The 25,629-nt window shown below is 48.0% G+C and overlaps 1 protein-coding gene across 1 annotated transcript in view; it reads left to right on the top strand.

Annotated features, from left to right (window-relative positions):
- The window catches only part of SNRNP200 (small nuclear ribonucleoprotein U5 subunit 200), a 915,618-nt gene that overhangs the window by 588,245 nt on the left and 301,744 nt on the right, over positions 1–25,629 (top strand). The window contains exons 30-31 of the mRNA XM_029604465.1: positions 8,277–8,437; positions 10,279–10,506. Coding sequence (XP_029460325.1) covers positions 8,277–8,437; positions 10,279–10,506 — 389 coding nt within the window. The remainder of the gene's footprint in view (positions 1–8,276; positions 8,438–10,278; positions 10,507–25,629) is intronic.

Raw genomic sequence — 25,629 nt, 5'->3', positions numbered from 1 at the left:
AAAGTACTCATTCAGAGGAATCTTCAGGGCTTCTCAGAATCAGAGGTGAAAAAACAGCTAGTAATTGTTGAGAAGTTGGGGATTCTAGTTACTAGCATGCTGTCTTCCATTGAGAGATGCAGAAAGCAATACGATGTGGTAAAGAGCACCCCCCCAGAAAGAGGGGTTAGTGGAGGGCTTGAGTGATGCCCCTGGCCTTTTGCTTCTTGATCTGCCCTCAGCCCCAGCAACAACATACAAGCCTGCAGAGAGGGAGTCCTGTAATAAATCCAAGATGTGGGGGCACAATTAGAGCGAAGAAAGATTCTGCGCTTTATAGAGTGAACTTACTGTTAGTGGATCAGTAGAGAAAAAGGATTGGGGTATCTTATAAACAGTGCAAGCTGCATCATGTGAAAAGAGAACACCCATTTGCCATATTCTGCACTCTACGCTTTGGGAATTTTGATGCCATTCTGCTGTTTGTCATGATCCACGCTCTTCCTCTTAGGAATTTTGATGCCATTCTGCTGTTTCCCATAACCTACACTCTGAGCCTCAGAATGTTCATGCCACTGTTGCTGGTGATTCTATTGCTCTTTAGGTGCCTTTGGTTTTCATGCCACTACTGTCTGTGCCTTTGTTCTATAGGTACCTTGTGGTACACATGCCACTATTGACCGTGCCCTTTGTGCCTCTGTAGGTGCCTTGAGATCTTCATAACACTTATTTGTGCCCTTTACCCCCTCATTTGGAGCCTTGGGATGCACTTGCTACTGTGGGTGATGCGATTCTCCTGGGGTTATGGGGTCTTTTTGTCACTGTGCTGCTTTGACCCTTTGGTGCTTTGGGGTTTTTCATGCCACTTTTGATATTTCATTTTTCCTCTTAAGATGACTTGGGCTGTTTATGCCACTCTTTATGCTACTTTGCAGCTCTTACAATGCACTGGGGTCTTCATTCCACTGTTTTTTGTGCTCTTTACCCCTCTTTTTGGAGTCTTGGAATATTCTTGCCAATCTTGCTCCTGTTTTTGCTCCTTTTATGGTACCTTGGGGTATGACCGCCTCTGGGCTGCTTTGCCCTGTCATAATGCGTTGCTGCCATTTTGTCACAGTCTTAGTGTCTTGGAGTGCTCTTCTCCCCTCTGATAATGTCTGCCTGCAAGTTTCATTGGAATTCATTAGAAAACCCCATTCCTATACATACCTGGATCAGTCCAGACTTCTGGGTTTATGCATCCCTGCCAGCATATGGAGACTGAGAAAGTTTCACTGACACTGCTTGATAAACCCTAGTGCCACCTGCAGTTCCTCAGTATTTCTCTGCCTCCAGCAGATGGTAGATGGTGCTAAACCTGCTGTTCTGTGGTTTGGGCAGTTTTTGTTTCTGAGCCTTCTTCCCGGGGGTCTTTTTTGCTTTTTGGAATCCTAAGGGATTCTACCCTGACCAGGCGAGCCAGGGGTTGGGGACCTCTTTGTGTGCTTGACCTGTGCACCCATGGGGTGTAAATTGGGTGGTCCAGATCCCTCCCCTTCATGAAGCCACTCTAGCGGCTGCAGGCTCTGATACCCCTTTTCTTTCTCTAGAAGAGGCACTCTATTCTTTTAACTTTATGGTGCCTCCATAAAGTTCTTGTTTTAAAAAAAAATGCCAGAAGCAGAAGTTTTGAGCACAGCAAGGCTTGCTGTGCGAGTAGCTTCATCTTCCTTTCAGGCTTCGGTATTGGGGAGGGGGGGGTCTGATCTTGGGAGCAAGGTAGGTCTATTTATTTATTTGTTTTATGTACCGACATTCAATCTGAGATATCACATCGGTTTACATTCAGGTACTGTAGGTATTTTCCCTATCCCCAAAGAGCTAAAATCTAAGTTTTTGTATCTGAGGCAATGGAGGGTAAAATGACTTGCCCAAGTCACAAGGAGTGACAGCAGGACTCGAACCCTGGTATCCTGGTTCATAGCCCACTGCTCTAACCACTAGGCTATTCCTTCTTCTTCTATTTCTGGCAAGGCAGTCCCCCTCTTCTTTGGCGATGACCTGTGGGTCGGCATGCAGGGCCTGTGGCTCTACTTTTGCGCGGCTCAATTGGCAGGGCCTTCGTGCAGGGTGCTCCAGCGGACAGGGCTTTTCGCAGCCATTTTGTTTTCTTCATCAGCAGTTTTCCACGTCATGGGGGGGGGGAGGGGGACACTTCCCCACGCCCTGTCCCTGGTCTGTTCTGACTCCAGCTTCGATCAGAGGATGGAGAGGAGGAAGTAAGCCATAGGTTGCTGGTTCCCAGCCCTCTGCAGCGGGGGGAAGACCTACTGAGGCCTTTTTCTCTGGATTTTGTCCTGCTGCTGCTTGATGCCTATTTGGCAAGGCAGCAAGCAGAATACAGGGCTCAGTTTTCCAAAACCCCTTCGGGGATTCCCAGGCAGCATGGCTTCAGGCTCAGTCGAACCTCCCAGGTCCAGTGGCTGCTCGGTCCTCCTCCTCCTTTGGGTACCAGTCTGGAGGAGTCAGACATTACGCTTGAGGTTCCTGGGAACCCTGGGGAAACCCTGATCAGGATATCCCGGTGGATCCAAGGACTGGAGGGCCAGTCCCATGGGGACAATTTGCTTGCCTCAGTCCCTGAGGGGGATGACCCAAAGGTGGTTCATCTTTTTCGTAAGGACAAATTTGAGGCTTTATTGCCTTTGGCCTACCAGGTCCTGGGGGTTAAAATCCCTCAGCAGGAGTCCGATTTGGAGGGGGATTACCCCATTTTGGATGGTATACGCAGCCCTCCTACAGCTTTTCCATAGCACATATATCAGTGAAGAAGTTGGTGGAGGCAGAATGGAGTTTTCCTGATTCTGGTCTCAAGGTGGAGAGAGCCATGTCAATGATTTATCCGGTGCCAAAGCAGGCATTGGAATTTTTTGCTTTCCCTAAGGTGGACGCTGCAGTTTTCGCGGTCACCAAGCGAACGACTGTCCCGGTGATAGGTTCCACGGCTTTGAAAGATATTGAGGATCGCAAATTGGAGATCCCTCTCAAGTAGATTTTTGAGGTCTCGGCCTTGGGCTTGAGAGCTGCTATTGGTTTATAGTTTTTTGCAGCGTGCGTACCTCCGCTGTGTGCAACAGTTGCTTGAAAGCCTGCCCAAGTCAGGGGAGGACGCAGACAAAGCTGAACGGATTGAGGCAGCTGTGGCTTATGGGGCGGATGCGATTTATGATTTGGTGCACCTCTAGGGTAATGGCTTTGGCTGTGGTGGCCAGAAGATTACTTTGGTTGTGTAACTGGGCCTCGGATGTCTCCTCCAAAGCACATGTGGATCACTTCCCTTCAAAGGTCACCTCTTATTTGAGGAGGATCTTGAGTAGTTAATGCAGTCTCTTGGAGAGAATAAGGGCCTCTGGTTACCCGAGGATAAGCCTAAAGCCAAAAGGTTTTTTCAGGTGCAGTCTCTGTTTCACTCCCATAGGCAATATAGACCCTTGAGGGCCACGCCCAGTTCTCAGAGGCAGTTCTGTCCTGGGGGCAGTACTTTTGAGGTGCCCGGAGGCCATTCCGAGGAGCTGCTGGAGGGTCTACGGCCAGAGGTAAGTCCTTGCAGTGAGGCGAGGCTGGTCCACTCAGTCGTTCCTATTGGAGTTCGCCTGACTCAGTTCTACGACGAGTGGACCAGAGTTACACAGGACCAGTGAGTTCTCAGTGTGGTCAGAGACGCCTATGCTTTAGAATTTGCTCAGCCCATTCACAAACTTTTCTAATTTCTCCTTGCGGTCCCATGAGCAAGCAGTCAGCGGTACGGGAGACCCTAGATCATCTACAATGCCTGGGGATGGTAATTCCAGTTCCCTTGGTGGAACTTCGCAAGGAAAGATATTCCATCTGTTTTGTGGTCCCGAAGAAGGAGGGCATGTTTTGCCAGATTCTCAATTTGAAAAAAGGTAAATGCAGTGCTCAAGGTGCTGCGTTTCCGGATGGAGACCTTGCAATCAGTGATAGCGGCGGTTCACAAGGGAGAGTTTCTGGCTTCACTGGATCTCACCGAGGCCTGTCTCTACATTCCCATCCATCCAGACTTACAGCATTTTCTCCGCTTCATGATTGTGGGACAGCATTTTCGGTTTCAGGCCCTTCCTTTCGATTTGGACATGGCCCCGTGCACTTTCACCACGGTGATAGCGGCGGTAGCAGCGGCGCTGTGGCGGGAAGGTGTTCTGGTGTACCCATATCTGGACGACTGGCAAATTAGAGCGAAGTCGGAGGTTCTTTGTCACCAATCAGTTCACAAGGTTCTCGATCTTCTCCAGGCCCTCGGTTGGGTAGTGAACATAGCAAAGAGTTGTTTGATCCCGACATAATCTTTGGAGTATCTGGGTGTTCAGTTTGACACCTTGGTCGACAAAGTGATTCTTTTGGAGGAGAGAGTATTGAAACTGCAGTGTCAGGTTTGCCGGTTGTTGCAGTTACGTGTTCCCAAGGTCTGGGATTATTTGGAAGTCCTGGGCTCAATGACTTCCACCCTGGAGTTGGTGCCGTGGGCGTTTTTCCCATCTGAGACCCTTGCAGAAGGTGCTTTTGGCTTGTTGGCAGCCGATATCCGAGGAATTTCAAATACCATTGCCCCTCAAGAATGAAGTGAGAGAGAGCCTTTCCTAGTGGCTTCAGACTTCCACTTCGAGGGTGGACTTCGAGGTTCCGGATTGGGTGATAGCTACTACTGATGCCAGTCTTTGTGGATGGGGAGCAGTTTGTCAGCAGCACTCTGACAAGGGTACTTGGTCTGTGAGAGAATCTGCTTGGTCTATCAACCGGTTAGAGACCAGGGAGGTCTGTTTAGCTTTGTGGGAATTTCTGCCATTAGACCAAGGTCAAGTCAGTCAGGATTCTTTCAGACAATGCGACCACAGTGACATATCAATTGGCAGGGCAGAACTAAGAGCCAAGCAGTAACTCATGAGGCACAGCAGTTGATTCTTTGGGTGGAAAGGCACCTGGAATGCATAGCTGCGTCCCACATAGCTGGGTCGAAAACGTTCAGGCGGACTTCCTGAGTCTCACACAGACCAGGGCGAGTATTTTATTTTATTTATTTATTTAGCATTTTTCTATACCGACCTTCATGGTTAAATACCATATCAGATCGGTTTACATCGAACGGGGATAGAGAACTGTAACAAACGGAACAGCAATTTATAATCAGAAGGAGAACAAAGTTACATAAAACAAGGACTATAAACTTGGAAGCTTTACAGCTGAAAAATAAAGGCCCGAGTAGGGCAATAACTTAAACACAAGAAGTCATAATGGAAACCGGGCTAGGGCAGGTTAGATTATTAGCGAAGGTACTAAAATATGAAGTAAATCGAGGAGTAGTACGGTTCCATAGCTTGTGAACAGGTTGTGAACAGAGTAGGAATTATCTGATTCCGTGATGCGACTCATTCGAGATCAGTGGGGGGGATCTCCTCATGTGGTTCTCATGGTGACTTGTCAAAATGCCAAAGCATTTCGTTTCTTCAGTTGGAGATGTCAGTACGGGGGCCGAAGGAGTCGACGTGCTAGTTCTGCCTTGGCCGCAAGGGGTCCTTCTCTATGTCTTCCCCCCCCCCCCCCCCCCCCCCCCCCCGGCCGTCATTGGGCAAGGTGTTGCGTCACGGAGAGGGGGTATTGGTTGCTCCTGAGTGGCTGCGGTATCTGTCGTTTGTGGATCTGATCAACATGGCAGTGGATGGACCGATTCAATTTGGGCATCTGGAGGGTCTCCTTCGTCAGGGCTCCATATTTTCTGACCATGCTGCTCACTTTTGTCTAGCAGCATGGCTTTTGAGAGGTGAAGGTTAAGGAGTAGAGGTTATCCCGAAACTGTCATAACCACCTTATTGCAAGCCAGAAGAAAGTCTACGAATATGGCTTATGTTAGAGTAAGGAAGGTGTTTGATTCCTGGTGCATTGCTCATTGAGTACGACTTCTCAAATCCTCTGACCTGGACATTTTATCTTTCTTCAAGATAGTTTCGCTATAGGCTTGTCTCCTAGCTCTCTTAGAGTGCAGGTGGTGGCCTTGGGCTGCCTTCATGGTAAGATGGAGAGTTCCGCTATTTCCGCTCATCTGGATGTTGTTAAGTTCCTGAGAGGAGCAAAGAATTTGCGGCCTCCAGTTAGAAGAGTTTGTCCATCCTGTAACCTTAATCTGGTCCTATGAGGTTTATGTGCAGTGCCTTTTGAGCCCTTGTGGAGAGCATCACTGAAGGACTTGACTTTCAAAGTGGGGTTTCTTGTTGCTATATGCTCGGCTAGAAGAATTTCGGAGTTGCAAGCTTTGTCCTGTCGAGACCCCTTCTTTCAAATTTTGAGGTCAGGGGTTTCATTGAGGACAGTGCCTTCTTTTTTGCCGAAAGTACTTTCCACATTTCATGTGAACCAAACAGTGGAACAACCAGACAGTGAGCTTCCAGCCTTTCCATCGGTAGATGCATCCGCTCCACGTGCGAAGGAGCTTAAGCGGTTATATGTTTCGCGAGTTCTATTGCACTCGCGAGGTGACAAATAATTTCAGGAGGTCTGACCACCTTTTTGTTTTGTGGAACGGCGCGAAGCGAGATTTCAAAGCTTCTAAGGCTACTATTGCGCTTTGGTTGAAAGAGGCGATTGGGTCCACTTACATTATAGGAGGTCGTAAAATTCCAGAGGGCTTACGGCTCATTCTACGCATTCGCAGGTGGCCGCCTGGGCAGAAGTGAAGCTGGTGTCTCCTAAGGAGATTTGCAGGGCAACGACTTGGAAATCGCTACATACCTTTGCATGACACTATCATTTGGATGTGGGAGACACAGGTTTTCCTTCCTTTGGCAAGAGAGTTCTGAGAGCAGGACTCTCCAAGTCCCACCCTAAGTAGGGGGCTTTGGTACATCCCAGGAGTCTGGACTGATCCGGGTACATACAGGGAAAGAGAAATTGGTTCTTACCTGCTAATTTTCGTTCCTATAATACCACAGATCATTCCAGAACCCGCCTGATTTAAGGAGGTGGAGAGTCACCCGCTCAGCTGTTCTTTTTATTATGGAAGGCCATTTTGTTGGTATAGCTTAGGAAGTTTCATACAGTTTAAGAAGGTTTTCATTAGTTTGATTTTGTAACTGTTTTTTATTGCTTGGGTACAGATCAATACAGGTAGCACTAAGGTTTATCAAGCAGTGTCAGTGAAACTTTCTCCATCTGCTGGCAGGGATGCATAAACACAGGAGTCTGGACTGATCTGTGGTACTACAGGAACAAAATTTAGCAGGTAAGAACCAATCTTCCTATTTTGGAGCCCAGAATAGTATTCATTGTTTCCCCAATTGGCTTTAATGGAAAACAAATGAACATTATTTTTCATTTGAAACAAACAAAACAAATCTTGGGGGCATACAAAATGAATGAATGAACCAAAACTAAAAAAATTGTCTGCGTGCATCTCTACTGGATTTTTACACTGAGTATCTGGGTAAACTTACCCAAATAACTTTCTCATTCCCTGGCTTACTCAATATAGACTGTTTCGTGTTTAACACTCTCTTAAGCACAGTGAGGTAAATTTTCAAAAGGTTTAGGTGCCTAATTTTGGAAGTAAGGCTTCTAAATTGGTCATTTTGAAAATTTATTTTGGCTGAATTTCTAAATTTAGCCTTCTAGTTTCAGTAGGCTCCTAAATGTAGGAGGCTAAAAAATGGATGGCTATGGAAATGAAGTTAGGGTGGGAAGTAAAGTTCAACACTAGGTACTTAACTTTTATTTATTTAAGATCTTTTCTATACCGTCATTAAGTAATTTACCATCATAACTGTTTACAGGATGGCACAAATCGGCAAAACAAATGTTAGTACTTTAACAGAGGTGTCAATAGATAACCGGTAACATATAATTTCATACAATATCTATTTGAATCATGTCATATAATGTCCATTGAATACATGTCTCGTAGTTAGCTTACATGTAATTCGTTCTTGTACTTTCAGGTTAAATCTACTTTTATCAGTGAGAGTTTAAAAATAGTTGCCAGTGGCAAGTGTAACTAGTTGTTTAGTGCTGATTTGTAACGCCAGCTTTTCCTTACTTAACTAATTTAACGCAAATAACCTACAGGGATAAATTTAGGGTTCTAAATTTAGTTGGTTTCAGCTGAACATTTAGGCTCCTAATCTTGATTGAAAAAGACATCTAAGTTGGGTGCCTACATTTAGGCAATCATCTCTTTGAATATTTGCTTTGATATATAAAAGTGATAACTTGTCTTCTCTCATGTTCTCATGTGTCTTTCTCTTTGCTTTTAGTGTTTAACACTGTGTATAACAGCGATGACAATGTGTTTGTTGGTGCCCCCACGGGTAGTGGAAAAACAATCTGTGCAGAGTTTGCCATCCTGAGAATGCTTTTGCAAAACTCTGAAGGACGCTGTGTGTATATTACTCCTATGGAGGCTCTTGCAGAACAGGTAAAGGGACTTTCACTGTTTCTCCATTCTTCCTTTCTTCCACCTCACCCCAGGATGTATCCTCCTCCCAACTTCTGGGTTCCATCACATCTCCTCACCCGTCTAGCCCATATTGGCCTCAAAGGCACAGCATTTCACTGGTTCACATCATATCTCACCAATAGAAAATTCTCAGTTAAAATAGGCAACGCAGAATCCACCCACCACGTGCTCTCCCAGGGAGTCCCCCAGGGCTCCTCCCTCTCCTCCACCCTCTTTAACATTTACTTACCCCCCTCTGCCAACACCTATCCAACCTCAGCCTCAAATTCTTCTTATACACTGATGATGTGCAAATCATCATACCCATTCAGGATACCCTTACAAACGCACTGGACCATTGGAGAAACTGTCTTGCTTCCATCAATGCTCTGCTCTCTGACCTTCACCTTGCCCTAAATGCATCAAAAACCGAACTGCTCCTCATCTCTCAACATTCACCCCCCCAAACCAGCCATTGCAAATTATCCCACCTATGATACCTTCATTAGGCAGCCCGATGCACGAAATCTTGGGGTTCAGATAGACCAACAACTGAACCTAAAAAAACATATCAATCTGATCCTCAAGGAAGGTTTTTTCAAACTTAATGTCATAAAGAAACTGAAACCCTTACTTCATGCCAGTGATTTTTGCACCGTCATTCAAGCCACTCTCAACAAAAATGGACTACTGCAATTCCCTCTTCCTAGGCCTCCCCTACTCTACAATAAAACCGCTCCAAATGCTGCAGAATGCAGTAGCAAGAACCATCTCTAACGCCCGTAAATATGACCATATTACACCCCTCCTCAAGAATTTGCACTGGCTTCCAATCCCCTCTCGCATCGTATACAAAACCCTAACACTGACCCACAAAGCTATACACACACACAATTCAAACTGGCTCGTTGAGCCATTCTGTCCCGTACGATCTAACAAATCCACCAGAGCCTCCAATAATGGAACCCTCCACGTTCCCTCTCTAAAAAAAAAAAAAAAAAAAAAAGCACACCTTTCTTCCACAAGGGAACGAGCCCTTTCTATTGCCGGACCCACGCTCTGGAATTACTTACCCCCCTATCTCAGGCTTGAGACTTGTACCGCTAAATTCAGAGCCAACTTAAAAACCTGGCTCTTCAAGCCTATCATCAATAATACCCTACTCTCCTCCATGCATACACCTGAATGATGCAAACACACCCGAACCCTCCATGCAAACCCACCCTAAACCCTCGAACCATGCTAACACACCTGAACTCTCCATGCAAACCCACCCTAAACCCTTGTACATAGTTCTTTTGGCTATCTCATGTTTCAGAGTAGCCTGATTCCTATGTATTTCAATCTACGTTCTCATAGTTCTATCTCTCTCTCCCCACCTCCCTGTTTTATGTACTTTCCATTCTATATGTTTTCTATTTGATGTAAACAGATATGATGTCCCCACTAATATCGGTATAGAAATTTAATAAATAAATAAATCTTCATCCTCCTTCCCTCTGGAGAACCATTTCACCTCCATTCTCCTTTCTCACTGGGGTCCCTTCACACAGCCCCTTCATTCCTCACCCACACAGCCTAATCACATACCACTGAATCTCATCTCATTTCCATTGCTCCTGTGTCCCATCATAACTTCATTCTGCCTCCTTTCAACCCCAGATCTCATCATAGCTCCCCTCTAGGGAGCCATTCCAGCTTCATCCTTCCCTATCCATGACCAGATCCAATTCTTCCTCCCCCCACAAATGAAATGCCACTCTCGCTTACTTCAGGAGTAATCCTGGCATTTATGACTGCTCCTGGATTCTTTATGGCAGGTGTATGCAAACTGGTTTGAGAAGTTCCAGGGCCGGCTGTATAAGAAGGTGGTGCTACTGACAGGAGAAACCAGCACAGACCTGAAACTGCTGGGGAAGGGGAATATCATCATAAGCACACCCGAGAAGTGGGACATCCTGTCCCGACGCTGGAAGCAACGAAAAAACGTCCAGAATGTCAATCTCTTCATTGTGGATGAGACCCACCTTATTGGAGGCGAGAATGGGGTATGTGTGCCTGCAGAAGGGGGAACAAATCTTGTGTTTTGAGTGGGGGCACAGTACATGCACACAGGAGGCTAAGTGTACATGTAGAATGGACATGGGTTGAGAATGATACATATGCAAGAACAATGTATGTGGGAAAGCAGAACTTGTATCTTGGACGAAGGAACATCACATATCCACGTAGACAGGAGGGGGATCACTGGGGCAATTGTGCACTTGGGATGAGAACAGAATATATGCAACAATTAGAGGGAGCAGAACCTAGTGTTCTCGGCAGGTAACTTGGTGTACACACACATAAAGGAGGAGGATCCTGGAAGTAAAGGTACATGTGGATATGGGGCTAGCAGAGAGCTTGGAGTCCAATATTGAAAGGATGCTGAACACCTGACCTGGGCATCTCCATGTTAGGTACCTAAAGTTTAGTGCATATTCAGCCAGAATTAGGCTCCCAAGTTTTGGGCTGAAAATTAGTGTAACTTAAGCACTTCCATTACGGACTTCTAATTTTAGGCTTGCTATTCACTTCCCTAAGTATAGGTGCTTAAGTTAAGCTTCTAACACTGAGCCCCTAACTTTTTTCCCCGCCTACTTTTTAAGCTCCTACATTTAGGGACCTAGTATAAAAGTCTCTGAAATTTAGGTGCCTAGCAGTGGAACATTTTCATTTACGCAGATCTAGGTGCATAACTCCATGAGTTAGGTGCCTATATCTTTTGGATATTGACCTGTGTGTACAAGTGGTGAGCAAAGATATGGAAGGAACAATAAGGTAGGAAGAGGGGCACAGAGAAATAGTGTGGGCAGAAATGGGAAGGTGTAGTGCTGGAAAAGGCCGAGACAGGGATATATGAAGTAAATCTTAGAGCCAGAACAGGCTGCAGAGAGACATAGGATAATGCTAGACTGGGATGCAAAACACCAGGGTGAGGTGGGAACTTCGAACAAGGTGCAGAGACCCTGGGTTGAGACCTAGACTGGAATTGAGTGCAAGAACATAGGGTGAGGTGTATGCCCTACAGGTAAGTACACACACATTTTTCCTTTAATTGCATAAGGAAAAGTAGCCACAGAGTTTTACAACTGCTTTTTCTATGGATCCTTTTTCCCTTTAAAACTATGTGCATGGTTTTGAAAATGTCAAACTATGAACATTATTGCATTCCCTGTATGTACCCGGATCAGTCCAGACAGTGGGTTGAGCCTCCTTTCCAGCAGATGGAGACTGAGAAAAACTGAAAGGGTGTCCTATATCAGGACAGAGCTCATCTGTGCCCCTCTGTATTTCTCTGTCTCCAGCAGATGCAGAGAGTTGAACCTGCGGCTCCCCTCTCTTAGCTGTTTTGGCTTGTTTTCTCTAGCTCTGAGGTTTTTCTTTTCTTGCCTCTATTCTCCCAGGATCAAGCAACTATTATCCGTTTTAAAAAAAAAAAAAACGAACTTTTTGGAAAACAATGTTTTAACTCCTTTGGAGATAGCTCTGTCTCCTAGCTCTTATCAGTCCTAGGGGGAATTTTTCCCCTTGAATATTCAGCCTAGGACCTTCCCGGTGACCCCCTCTCCCTGCCTAGGGGTGATACTGATGGTTCAGTCACTCCCCCTTGCCGTGACTAGCTGACCCAGAGATGGCAATGCCTTGGGTTCCCTCTGCTCTGGTAAAGTAAAAAATTAAAAAAGAAAGAAAATTCTTTACTGACCGACAGCAGGCAATTACCGCGATTGTTATGTCCTGCAGGCAGGGGAAGGAACGGAACAGGGCTGTTTTCGCCAGCTCCCGAGTGTTTTTCAAGCAGGCACAGCTGATTTCTCGCCCTCCGCGGCAATTTTCGCTGCTGCTGATGCCACACTAAGTTTTCTGCATAGCCTTTGGGGATCCTGCTTTGCGGTTCTCCCGCGACAGGCTATGCTCTGTTTTCTTACCCGGAGGGGAGGGACCCTCTGCGGCGGTGGGAAAATCTACAGCCCAAGGTCAGGCCATCAAACATGGGGCCAGGCCAATTCCCTCAGAAAAATCCGTGGGAACGGCGGACATTTTGAGTGCTCGCTGCTGGTTCGGAGCCTCAGGGGGGAAGAGAGCCAGATTTGAATCATCCACCGCCTGATTTAAGCCCCGTGGGCTCTTTGGGGGCAGCCCCCAAATTATCCCATGGGGTTCCTCCTCCCCCGATGCCCGGGAAAGCACAACACCATTTCTCCACTGAGTTTGTGCTCTTGCTTCATAGGTCCTATTTGGCAAGCTTAGAGGAGCAGGGGGATCTTTCCCCGGGTCCCCCCTCCAGCCAAGATCCCTTGGATAGCCATCAGTCAGAGCCCTGGGTTCCCAGATTCTCAGGGCACCACTAGGGTCAGGACCATGCCGGACCCGCCTGACCCTCCTCATTCCTCCCCGCTGCCAGACCAGGATCCTGATTTGTCGCTCTTCAATCCGCCCGTCGAGGGTGATGACCCACGGGTTCTGAGATTGTTTAAACAGGAGGAGCTTGACCCGCTGATTCCTTTCGTCCTGGAGGAGCTGGGGATAGAGGTGCCTCTGGAGGATCCCACCAGTGCCTCCACTTCACGCTCCGTGGACCCGGTCCTAGTGGGACTTAAGGCTCCACCTCGTACTTTCCCATTCCATCCCATGCTCATGCAGCTCCTGCTTCGGGAATGGGAATCCCCCAAATCTGGACTCCGAGTGGGTAGAGCAATGGATAAGCTTTATCCCCTGCCCAAACAATCTCTCAAGATGCTTAAGGTCCCCAAAGTAGATGCTTCGGTGTCCACAGTTACTAAATGCACCACCATCCCGGTGGTGGGATCCACGGTGTTAAAAGATCTTCAAGATCGTAAGTTGGAGCTGCATCTCAAGGGCATCTTTGAAGTACTGGCTCTAGGTGTCCAGGCAACAGTCTGTAGCAGTCTCATGCAGCGGGCAAGCCTCAGGTGGGTACAACAATTACTCAGCACCCAGGATCTTCCGGCTGCAGAGGTGGAACAGGCAGAGCGGCTGGAAGGCGCTATTGCGAATGGGGCTGATGCCCTCTACGATCTCCTCCGGGTGCAGGCCAGAGCCATGGGCTCAGCGGTGTCAGCCAGACGCCGCCTCTGGCTGTGGAATTGGGCGGCAGACTCCTCCTCCTTAATCACAGTTGGGAACTCTCCCCTTCAAGAGCAAGTTGCTTTTTGGCGAGGACCTGGAATAGCTTATGAAATCCTTAGGCGACAACAAGATTCATAAGCTGCCTGAGGACCATCCAGACCATTTTTTCCTTCGTGCTCTCGCTTCAGGGGGCAGCACAGGTACAACAAGCCAACAGGCTACCTCCTCTATATCGCAAGCATGGTCTCATTCCTTTTGAGGAAGGCGACCTTTCCGAGATCGTAACTCTCAAGGATCCACCATGAAGTCCTCACAATGAAATGCAGCCGGCCCATTCCTTCGTTCCCGTATTAGGTGGACATCTGTCCCTCTTTCTCGAGGAATGGGTCAAAAATAGTACAGATCGGTGGGTCCTCGATGTGATTGAAGGAGGTTACGCGTTAGAATTTGCTCAGGATCTCCCGGACTGCTACTTGATCTCTCCCTGTGGAAGTCGGAAGCTTCCATCGGTGTGCCAGACTCTCCTCTGGCTTCTAGAGCTCGGGGCCATAGTCCAGGTTCCGCCGGAGGAACAGGGATCCGGCCAGTATTCCATCTACTTCGTCGTTCCCAGAAGGACGGCTCCTTTCGACCAATCCTGGATCTCAAGAGAGTCAACAGGGCACTCAAGGTGCTCCATTTTCAGATGAAGACCCTGCGGGCGGTCATAGCAGCGGTTTGCACAGGCGAATTCCTTGCCTCCCTAGACCTCCCAGAGGCCTACCTTCGCATCCAGATCCGCAAGGAACACCAGAAGTATCTTTGCTTCAACATCCTGGGCTAGCACTATCAGTTTCAGGCACTCCCATTCGGGCTCGCCACCATTCCTTGCACGTTCACCAAAGTAATGGTGGTGGTGGTGGCTTTTCTCCGATGAGAGGGAGTCCTAGTCCACCCCTATCTGGACGACTGGCTCATCTGGGCGAAGTCGGAGAAGCTCTGTGTGACAGCCATCAATAGAGTCCTGTCGGTACTCGCTTCCCTCGGGTGGATAGTCAGTTTCTCCAAGAGCAACCTCGAACCATCACAGGTCCTGGAATTCCTAGGAGCACGCTTCGACACCCGAGTGACCAAGGTTTTGCTGCCTGAGGCCCGAGTGCTCAAGCTGATGAATCAGGTACCACATCTCTTATCTCTCTCTGTGCCCACGGCCTAGGACTACCTCCAAGTTCTGGGCTCCATGGCTTCAACTATAGATTTAGTTTCATGGGCGTTTGCACATATGCGTCCCTTACAGAAAGCTTTGCTGTCTCGGTGGAAACCGGTCTCGGTGGAAACCAGTCTCGGAGGAGTTTCGGACGCCTCTACCGCTCTCTGATTCTACCATAGTCAGCATGCAGTGGTGGTTCTCGCTCGCTCACCTGTTGAAGGGCATGCCTCTGGAGACTCCCTAGTGGATTATTGTAATGACAGACACCAGCCTCTTAGGCTGGGGAGCGGTGTGTCAGAATCAGTCGACCCAGGGCCAATGGACCTCAATTTAGTCCAAGTGGCACATCAATCGGCTGGAGGCCCAATCGGTCTGGCTGGCACTCAAGGCTTTCTTAACCTTGGTCCGTCACAAGGCGGTAAGGGTTCTCTCGGACAATGCCACCACGGTAGCTTACATCAACTGCCAGGGGGCACCAGGAGTCGTCTGGTAGCCCTGGAAGCCAGCAAACTGCTCTCCTGGGCGGAGCAACATTTGGAACGACTGATGGCCTCCCACATCACGGGGAAGGAGGCGATGGCTCTAGTTGTGCAAAAATGGGGAGCTCCCCACTTGGACCTGATGGCCATCTTGAAGAATTCGAAGGCTCCCAGATTCTTCAGTTGCAGAAGGTCAGCACTGCTCGGAAGGCGTGGATGCCCTAGTCCTGCCCTGGCCCAGCAACGTCCTGCATTACGTGTTCCCACAATGGCCTCCGGTGGGAAAGGTACTCAGAAGGATAGAACTCCATAAGGGTCCGGTCATTCTTGTGGCGCCAGAGTGGCCTTGGAGACAGTGGTTCGCGGACTTGGTGAACCTCATGTCGGATGGCCCTCTTCGTCTCGGTCACCTCCCAAACCTACTGTGACAAGGTCCCGTATTTTACGATCAGGCGGATCGCTTTTGTCTAGCAGCCTGGCTTTTGAGTGGCGGTGACTGAGAAAGAAGGGTTATAAGAAGGAAGTGATATCCACGCTGTTGCGAGCCCATAAAACATCTTTGTAAAAAAACCCCGGTCTGACCTCCCAGACCAGGGCAATCTTTTCGTTTCATGTAAACCGGACTGATTTGTATTGTATACAGGAATTCCGGTATATAAAAATTAAAAATAAATAAATAAAAATACTTCTCTGGCTTACATTCGGGTTTGGAGAGTGTTCGACAATATGTGTGCCGAGTCCGGTGTTTCGGAGCACAAGGCCTCTGTGTCCCTGGTGCTCTCCCTTCTTCAGAATGGCCTCACTAAGGGTTTGTCTTTCAATTCCTTGCGAGTACATGGGTATATGGTGGCGGCCCATCCGGATGTCATCCATTTCCTTAAGGGGGCTAAACACTTGAATCTGCCTGTTCGGGCTACTTGTCCGTCCTGGAGTCTCAACCTGGTACTTCGCGTTCTTTGCGAGGCACCTTTCGAACCCCTTCGGTGGGCCACACTCAAGGACCTGACTCTCAAAACAGTCTTTCTAGTCTCTATTTGCTCGGCCAGGAGGGTTTCCGAGCTGCAGGCTTTATCTTGTAGGGAGCCCTTTCTCCGTTTTTCTGATTCAGTGGTTTCCCTAAAGACTGTTCCTTCCTTCTTGCCAAAGGTAGTGTCCTCCTTTCACGTAAATCAGTCAGTGGAGATTCCTGCTTTTTCTCCGAACGATGTTGCGAACACATCCGGCGGTGACCTGCAGGCTTGGATGTTAAAAGAGCTCTGCTGCAATACTTACAGTTTACAAATGAGTTCCGTGTCTCTGATCATCTTTGTTTTATGGAGCGGGCCAAGCAAGGCCTCTAAAGTTAACATTGCTCGCTGGCTAAAGGAGGCGATTGCGTCCGCATATCTTTGTCGGGGCCGGCTGGTTCCAGAGGGTTTTAAAGCCCATTCTTTGCGTTCGCAGGCTACCTCGTGGGCGGAGAGCCAGCTGGTCTCTCCAGAGGAAATTTGCAGAGCAGCTACTTGGAAATCTCTGTATACTTTTGCTCGGCATTATCATCTTGACGTACTGGCACCAGTCTTTGGTTCCTTCGGCAGGCAGGTGCTTCAAGCGGGGCTGGCTCGGTCCCACCCTAGTTAGGGAAGCTTTGGTACATCCCATTGTCTGGACTGATCTAGGTATGTACAGGAAAAGGAAAATTTGGTTTTTACCTGCTAATTTTCGTTCCTGTAGTACTACAGATCAGTCCAGGCTCCCGCCCTGTCTAAATTTACTTTTCAGCTCGCTCATAAGAACATAAGAAAATGCCATACTGGGTCAGACCAAGGGTCCATCAAGCCCAGCATCCTGTCTCCAACAGTGGCCAATCCAGGCCACAAGAACCTGGCAAGTACCCAAAAACTAAGTCTATTCCATGTAACCATTGCTAATGGCAGTGGCTATTCTCTAAGTGAACTTAATAGCAGGTAATGGATTTCTCCTCCAAGAACTTATCCAATCCTTTTTTAAACACAGCTATACTAACTGCACGAACCACATTCTCTGGCAACAAATTCCAGAGTTGAGTAAAAAAGAACTTTCTCCGATTAGTTTTAAATGTGCCCCATGCTTTCTCTTCACAGATACATGGGAAATGTCTTCTTCATTGCAGAACTATGATATGGCAGTACTTTGAGGCACTGGATGTACTTACTAAATGGAGATATATATATATAAAGCTGTTCTTGACTGTTTTCAGGTTTTTCATTATATTCATGTTTGCTTGGTTACTTGCTTGATCTTATTCGGATTCATTTTCGATTCTGTTTCTCTGCTTTGATAACATTTATACTGAGGGGCACAGGGTGAGCACTGTCCTGATATAGGATACCCTTTTAGTTTTTCTCTGTCTCAGTCTGCTGGACAGGAGGCTCAACCCACTGTCTGGACTGATCCGTGGTACTACAGGAACAAAAATTAGCAGGTAACCAATTTTCCTGTGGTTCCCTTTCTTTGTAGTAGTTTTTGGTTTGCGGAGGTTCTTCTTCCTCCTTCTCTAGTTATAAAGGATCAAGCAAGTATTGGTTTAATTCCCAGTGTTTAAAAAGTAAAAAAAAAAAAAATTTTTTAATTTAGTTTTGTTCTGACTCCTCGCTCTTGCTTGGGCCTAGGGGGGTTCCTGTCACCTTGTTTTATTCAGCCTAGGACCCTTTTCCCTGTGGCTTCTTGCCTGGCTCTGGGGTGATACTGGTGATCCAGTCCCTCCTCCATTGAGACCCCTGAGAAGTTTCATGCCTCGGGTCTCTTGTTGTCAGAGAAGTAAAATTCCTCTCACTTTAAGCTGTTTAAAAAAAAAAAAAGAGGAAAGGTTTTTACTTTTTATTAATCAGTACCCTGGACAAGGAGCGGCAGCTTATAGGGGAAGGAGCGGAGAGCAGTTTTCTCTCTCTCCCGCTCACAGCAGCCAGGCACAGAAGGACTTTGCCGTTCCCACGGCAACTCCTCACCCCCCCCCCCCCCTCCCGATGCCTCGATCGCCATTTTGTATCGACATGTGGAGAGCCAGCCTGCTGCACATATCGAGCCTGTTTCTTTGCCGGTCGGGGGAACGGATTCTGTAGTTCATCAATCCCCTCCGGATTTAAGCCCCGTGGACACTCTGGATTTGATCATCCTCCAATTCCAGGGAAAGCCCCTTCTCATTTTACTACTGATTTTGTACTTTTATTACACAGAGCTTATGTTGCTAGCTTGCTGCAGCAGGAGAATCCCCCCAAAGACCCCCCCCACCTGTGAAGGTTCCTATAGGCCCTCCACCTGCAAAGGTGCCTAGGGTATCTACAGACCAGGGACCCAATCTACCAGATTCCCAGGGGACTAATTGCGTTCAGACCATACTAGTGGCGCAAAACCTGCTGGATCTTCCTACCCCACCTCCTCAGCTCCTGGAGCCTAATCTGGATGCAGATCCTTTAACTCAGATTCCACCGGTCGAAGGGGACGACCTGCGGGTCTTACGCTTTTTCCAATGGGAGGAGCTGGACCTGCTAATCCCTTTTTGTTCTAGCTGAGTTGGGCATAGATGCCCCTCCGGCAGAAGCTGCTAGTATCCCGGTTTGCAGTAACGTGGACCCTGTCCTGGCAGGACTGAGAGCCCCTCCACGTACCTTCCCTTTTCATCCTATGCTAATGCAGTTACTTCTCCGGGAATGGGAAGCTCCAGAATCCGGCTTACGGGTGGGCAGAGCAATGGACAAGCTGTATCCCCTCCCGGACCATTGCCTAGAGATGCTCAAGGTCCCTAAGGTGGATGCTTCGGTTTCTGCTGTCACAAAGAGAACCATCAATCCTGGTAGTTGGAGAGACTGCTTTGAAGGACCTTCAGGATCGGAAGTTGGAGGTACACCTCAAAAGGATCTTTGTAGTTCTAGCGCTTGGTGTTTGGGCGACAGTCTACAGCAGTCTCATGCAGCAGGCAAGTCTCAGGTGGTTCAACAACTACTCAGCACCAAGGACCTCCCATCTGCAGAGGTGGAACAGGTGGAGCAGATGGAGGCCGCGGTTGCGTATGGGGCTGATGCCCTCTATGATCTCCTCAGGGTGCAAGCCAGAGCCATGGTTTCAGCGGTATAGGCCAGACTGGCTGCAAAGTTGGGCGGCAGACTCCTCTTCTAAATCGCAGTTGGGCATTCTCCCATTCAAGGGTAAGTTACTTTTTGGGGAAGCCCTAAACAGTCCAAGCCCTTTTTTTCCTTCGTGCTCTCGTTTCAGGGGACAGCGCAGATACAGCAAGCCGTGGGGGGCTTCTCAAAGAAGTCCCTCCACTAGATCTCAATCATGGTCTCATTACTTTCGTGTACGACGGCCATTCCGGGATGGTAACCCTCAAGGATCCACCCCAAAGTCCTCGCAATGAGATGCGGCCGGCCCATTTCTCCGTTCCCAATTTAGGTGGTCGTCTGTCCCTATTTTACGAGGAATGGGTCAAAATTACTTTAGATCGGTGGGTCCTCGAAGTAATCGAACGAGGTACACTTTAGAATTTGCTTGGGATCTTCCGGACCGCTATTTAATTTTTCCCTGCGGACTTCGGAAGCGTCCAGCTGTGCGCCAGACTCTTGACAGGCTTCAACAGCTTGGAGCCATAGTCCCTGTCCCCCTGGAGGAACAGGGGTCAGGCCAGTATTCCATCTACTTTGTGGTTCCCAGAAAAGATGGCTCTTTTCAACCAATCCTGGACCTCAAGAGAATCATCAAGGCGCTTAAGATCCCTCATTTTCGGATGGAGACGCTGAGGGCGGTCATCGCAGTGGTTTGCACAGGCGAATTCCTTGCTTCTCTAGATTTGACGGAGGCCTATTTTCATATCCCAATCAGCCAGGAACATCAGAAGTATCTCTGTTTCAACATCCTGGGATGGCATTACCAGTTTTGAGCACTCCCATTCTGTCTCGCCATTGCTCCACGCACATTTACCAAGGTCATGGTGGTAGTTGCGGCCTTCCTTCGCCGAGAGGATATACTGGTCCATCCTTACCTGGACGACTGGCTCATTCGGGCAAAATCGGAGAAATTATGCATGATTGCAGTCAACAGAGTCTTGTCATTTCTTACCTCCCTTGGTTGGATAGTCAGTTTCCCCAAGAGCAACCTGAAGCCCTCTCAAGTCCTGGAATTTTTAGGGGCATGCTTCGACACTCGCATAGGCAAAGTCTTGCTTCCCGAGGCCCGGGCGCTCAAGTTCATGAATCAGGTACATCTGTTATCTCTCTCTGTGCCCACAGCCTGGGACTATCTCCAGGTCATGGGCTCTATGGCTTCAACTATAGATTTGGTTCTATGGGCCTTCACACATATGCGGTCTTTATGGAAAGCTTTGCTGTCCCACTGGAAGCCAGTCTCAGAGGAGTTTGACACCTCTACCGCTCTCCGACTTTACTATCGCCAGCATGCAGTGGTGGCTCTCACTCGCTCACCTGTTGAAGGGGATGCGCCTGGAAACACCTCAGTTGATCATTATGACGGACGCCAGCCTCTCCGGCTGGGGAGCGGTGTGCCAGAATCAGTCTACCCAAGGGCAATGGTCCCCAGTCCAATCTCAATGGCACATAAATCGTCTGGAGGCCAGAGCGGTTCGCCTGACGCTCAAGACGTTCCTGCCCTTGCTCCATCGCAAAGCAGTGTGAGTTCTCTGACAATACTACCACAGTAGCTTACATCAATTGCCAGGGTGGCACCAGGAGTCGGCTGGTAGCCCTGGAAGCCAGTAAGCTGTTCTCCTGGGCAGAGCATCATCTGGCTTGACTGGCAGCCTCCCACATTTTGGGGAAGGAGAATATTCAGGCAACTTCCTAAGCCGTCAACACCTAGACCCTGGAAAGTGGGAGTTGTCTGAAGAGGTGATGGATCTTGTTGTGCACAAGTGGGGAACCTCCCACTTAGACCTGATGGCCAGTATGACAAATGTGAAGGCTCCCAGATTCTTCAGCTGCAGACGGGAGCACTGCTCGGAAGGGGTGGATGCCCTGGTGCTACCTTGACCTCGCAACATCTTCCTCTACGTTTTCCCACCCTGGCCACTGGTGGGAAAAGTACTCAGAAGAATAGAGCTTCACAAGGGACCGGTCATTCTCGTAGCACCAGAATGGCCCCGGAGACCATGGTTCGCGGATCTGGTGAATCTCACAACGGACGATCCTCTTCGCCTCGATCACCTCCCAAACCTACTGGGCAGGGTCCTGTATTTTTCGATCAGGCGGATCGCTTTTGTCTAGCGGCCTGGCTTTTGAGAGGCGCAGACTGAAGAATGTGGTTTATGAGGAGGAGGTTATTTCCACCTTGTTGCGTGTGCGTAAGACTTCAACCTCTCTTGCTTACGTTCAGGTATGGAGAGTGTTTGAGACGATGTGTGCTGACTCAGGAGTACCGGCTCGCAAGGCCCCGGCGTCCCAGGTCCTATCTTTCCTACAGAATGGCCTCTCCAAGGGTTTGTCTTTCAATTCCCTGTGGTTTCAAGTTTCGGCTTTCGATTCCCTCTTAGGGCGGGTCTATGGTTACGTGGTGGCGGCCCACCTGGATGTTGTGCGGTTCCTCAACGGGGTTAAGCATTTGACCCCGCCTGTCCAGGCTACTTGTCGGTCGTGATCTGATACTTTGAGTTCTCTGCGGGGTGCCTTTCGAACCCCTCAGGCGGGCCACACTCAAAGACCTGACTCTTAAGATAGTATTTCTGGTCTCTATCTGCTCATCCAGGAGAGTGTCCAAGCTCCAAGCCTTGTCTTGTAGGGAACCATTTCTTCGTTTTTCTGATTCAGGTGTTTCCCTCAAGAAAAAGCAAGAGACCATATCACCCAAACACTTGCCGAATTGCACTGGCTGCCAATAGAACAAAGAGTGCACTATAAAACACTCTGCACAATCCACAAACTGATAAACGAAGAAAAATCAGACTGGTTAAACACAGCATTACGCCTACACATCCCACAGAGAAATCTCAGATCAGCTAATAAAGTTCTACTACCCATCCCATCAATCAAAACAGCAAAACTGACCCAAGTCAGAGAACGAGCCCTATCATTAGCCGGACCAGCACTATGGAATTCATTGCCACTGGAAACAAGATTAGAGAGATCTAAAACTCTTTAAAAAAAAGTTTGAAAACATGGCTTTTCAAGAAAGCATTCTACAATGAGAATGGAGATTCTGAAGTCTAAATGAACAAGCTAAAGTCACCAAATACCACACCCATACCTATACATTATCATTTTTACTTAACATTATAATAGAATAACTTAAGAAAACTGTAGTACAAAGTGCAATGATTGTATGGTTTTTTCCTATTTACCATTAAAAAGGACAAGATCCAGATCACACAACATTTACCTTATATTATGAATACTTGTTACTGATAAATATTATGGCACATTGTTAGTAAGAATTTCACCAAATATATATTTACGTGCCTCATTGTAAACCGTTGTGATGGTGCTTTACTAAACAACGGTATAGAAAAAGATTTTAAATAAATAAATAAATAAAGACAATACCATCCTTTTTACCAAAGGTTGTGTCCTCTTTTCACTTAGTCAGTGGAGCTACCTGCCTTTTCTCCAGATGACATTGCGAGCACTCCTGGCGGAGACCTAAGGTGGACCCAATAAGGGGAACAAGGCTTCTAAGGCTACCATCGCTCGTTGGCTAAAGGAGGCGATTGCGTTGGCGTATATCTGTCGGGGGCGGCCGGTTCCGGAGGGCTTAAAGGCCCATTTGTTGCATTCACAGGCTACCTCTTGGGCGGTGAGCCAGTTGGTCTCCCCGCATGAAATATGCAGAGCAGCTACTTGGAAATCTATTCATACCTTTGCTCGTCATCGCCTCGATGTACAGGTGCCAGTTTTTGGTTCCTTCGGCAGACAGGTGATTCGAGCAGCGCTATCTCGGTCCCACCCTACTTAGGGAAGCTTTGGTACATCCCATTGTCTGGACTGATCCGGGTACGTAGAGGGAAAGGAAAATTGGTTCTTACCTGCTAATTTTTGTTCCTGTAGTACCATGGATCAGTCCAGACGTCCGCCCTTCTTGCATTCTGACTTTTCTTGGAAATGTCCACTCGAAGTTTCTTTCATTTACAGATTTTGGGAGTATCTCCTAAGCTTATCAGAGCAACGCATATCTGAGCTATAAGGCACTGGAAGTATCTGGTTACAGGTTTTACTTGTTTGATCTTTCTCTGGTTAAGATTATAGTTTACAATTTTTTCCTGCTTTCATAACGATTATACTAAAGGGACACAGGGGGAGCACTATCCTGATATAGGATACCTTTTGAGTTTTTCTCTGTCTCCATCTGCTGGAAAGGAGGCTCAATCCATTGACTGGACTGATCTGTGGTACTACAGGAATGAAAATTAGCAGGTAAGAACCAATTTTCCTTTACCTTCCCTGGGAATTCAGTGAGGGTAAAAGTACTCATGTTCCACATGTTCTTCCAGATAAGTGGGTTTTGTTCCCCTACCAGCAGATGGAGGCAAAAAAAAAAACTGTCATCACTTTAGAGGGAAGATTGCCGCCTGCAGCTCTTCAGTATTTCTCTTTCTCCAGAAGATGGTAGAAGTGCAAACCTGCAGCTGAAAGTGTTTCTGGATAAATTTTCTACTAGGAAGGTATGAGTTTTGCCTCTCATGTTCTGGTGGAGTAAGGATGAGCAGGAGGGTTGGTGACCCCTGTCTGGCTTTATCCCTTGGATGAGGGGAGTCTGAAAGCCAGTGGCAATGGTTCCTTCTTTCTTCCCTCCAAAACAACTTCCCCCAAGGTTGCCTATTCTCTCCGGGGGTCAGTTGTCAGTTCCTAGGAATGGATGCAACAGCTGGATCCTGCTAAGGGAAATCTCAGAGGACAAGCAGTATGGTAGTTCTCACACATGGGTGACATCAGATGGAGCCCAGACATGGAAAACTTATGTCAAAGTTTTTAGAACTTTGACTTGGTACATCTAGCATGCTCTATACTATGCATCCATGTGAAGTCCCCTTCCAGTCTTTCTTTCTGCGGAGCTGTAAGCATCGCGGTGTGAGTCAGCTCACTTTGGATGTGTTTTGTCCTTTTGGAATACTATCTTTTTCTTGCGTTTTACAGATTTTCTTTGCAGTGTTGGCGCCTTATCCATCTCAGTGCTTCCCCGTAGTGTTCCTGTACGTACCCAGATCAGTCTAGACCGGTATGGTTATGCACGCCCACCAGCAGATGGAGTCAGAGCAAAGCTTCGAGGCACTGGTATCCCAAGTGTGCCACCTGCAGCTCATCAATATTTCTCTGACTCCAGTAGATGTTGGTCGTGTATACCTGCAGCTCTGTGTGAGACGGAGTTTTCTTGCTCCCTGAGGTGCTAGGTTCAGTGTCTGGGCCATCCCTCAGGTGCTAGTCTGGGTGGTTCCGGGTCCCCTTGATAGCCAAGGGACTGGCTCCCTCAGCGACCTGAAGGCACCCCCTCAGTGTCTGCGGTACAGGGAAGTAGCCCCTTTAGGGATTTTTTTTCTATTCTTAGAAACATAGAAACATAGAAATGACGGCAGAAGAAGACCAAACGGCCCATCCAGTCTGCCCAGCAAGCTACGCAGTTTATCCATTTTTTTTTTAATCTCCCCCCCCCCTTTTTTTCTCCCTCCCACCCGTCACTATTGGCTTCCAGCACCCTCCGGCCCCAATTCCCTTCCACCCTTCCACCAATGCAGAGAGCAGCGCCGTATCCGCATCCCAGTGAACATCCAGCTCAATCAGGGGTAGCAACCGCCACAACAAGCGGCCACACCCCTGCCCCATACTCTTACCCACCTCTGTTTTGTTTGTTTGTTGTTTTGTTTTTTTGGAGATGGCAGCCCTCCATCCTTCCGCTCCGTGAAGGTGGAACACAAACCACTGGCATCCCGCTCCATGAATGCCTCTGTGGCTACTGCCGCTCCGTGCAGTGTTTTGCTGCCTGAAGGTGGAACACCAACTACTGGCCACTGGCATCCCGCTCCGTGAATGCCTCTGTGGCTACTGCCGCTCCGTGCAGTGTTTTACCGCCTCCTCTATATTTACGCCCACTAGACTTGATGGATCCACAGTGTTTATCCCACGCCCCTTTGAAGTCTTTCACAGTTTTAGACTTCACTTCCTCCGGAAGGGCATTCCAGGCATCCACCACCCTTTCCGTGAAGAAATACTTCCTGACATTGGTTCTTAGTCTTCCTCCCTGGAGCCTCAGCTCGTGACCTCTGGTTCTGCTGATTTTTTTCCGACAGAAAAGGTTTGTCGTTGTCTTTGGATCATTAAAACCTTTCAAGTATCTGAAAGTCTGAATCATATCACCCCTGCTCCTCCTTTCCTCCAGGGTGTACATATTTAGATTCTTCAATCTCTCCTCGTATGTGATCC

This window comes from Rhinatrema bivittatum, chromosome 5 (genome assembly GCF_901001135.1).
Source record: "Rhinatrema bivittatum chromosome 5, aRhiBiv1.1, whole genome shotgun sequence".
NCBI lineage: Eukaryota > Metazoa > Chordata > Amphibia > Gymnophiona > Rhinatrematidae > Rhinatrema > Rhinatrema bivittatum.
The sequence above is the reverse complement of the archived record's forward strand: the minus strand, read 5'-3'. Positions and strand labels throughout refer to the sequence as shown.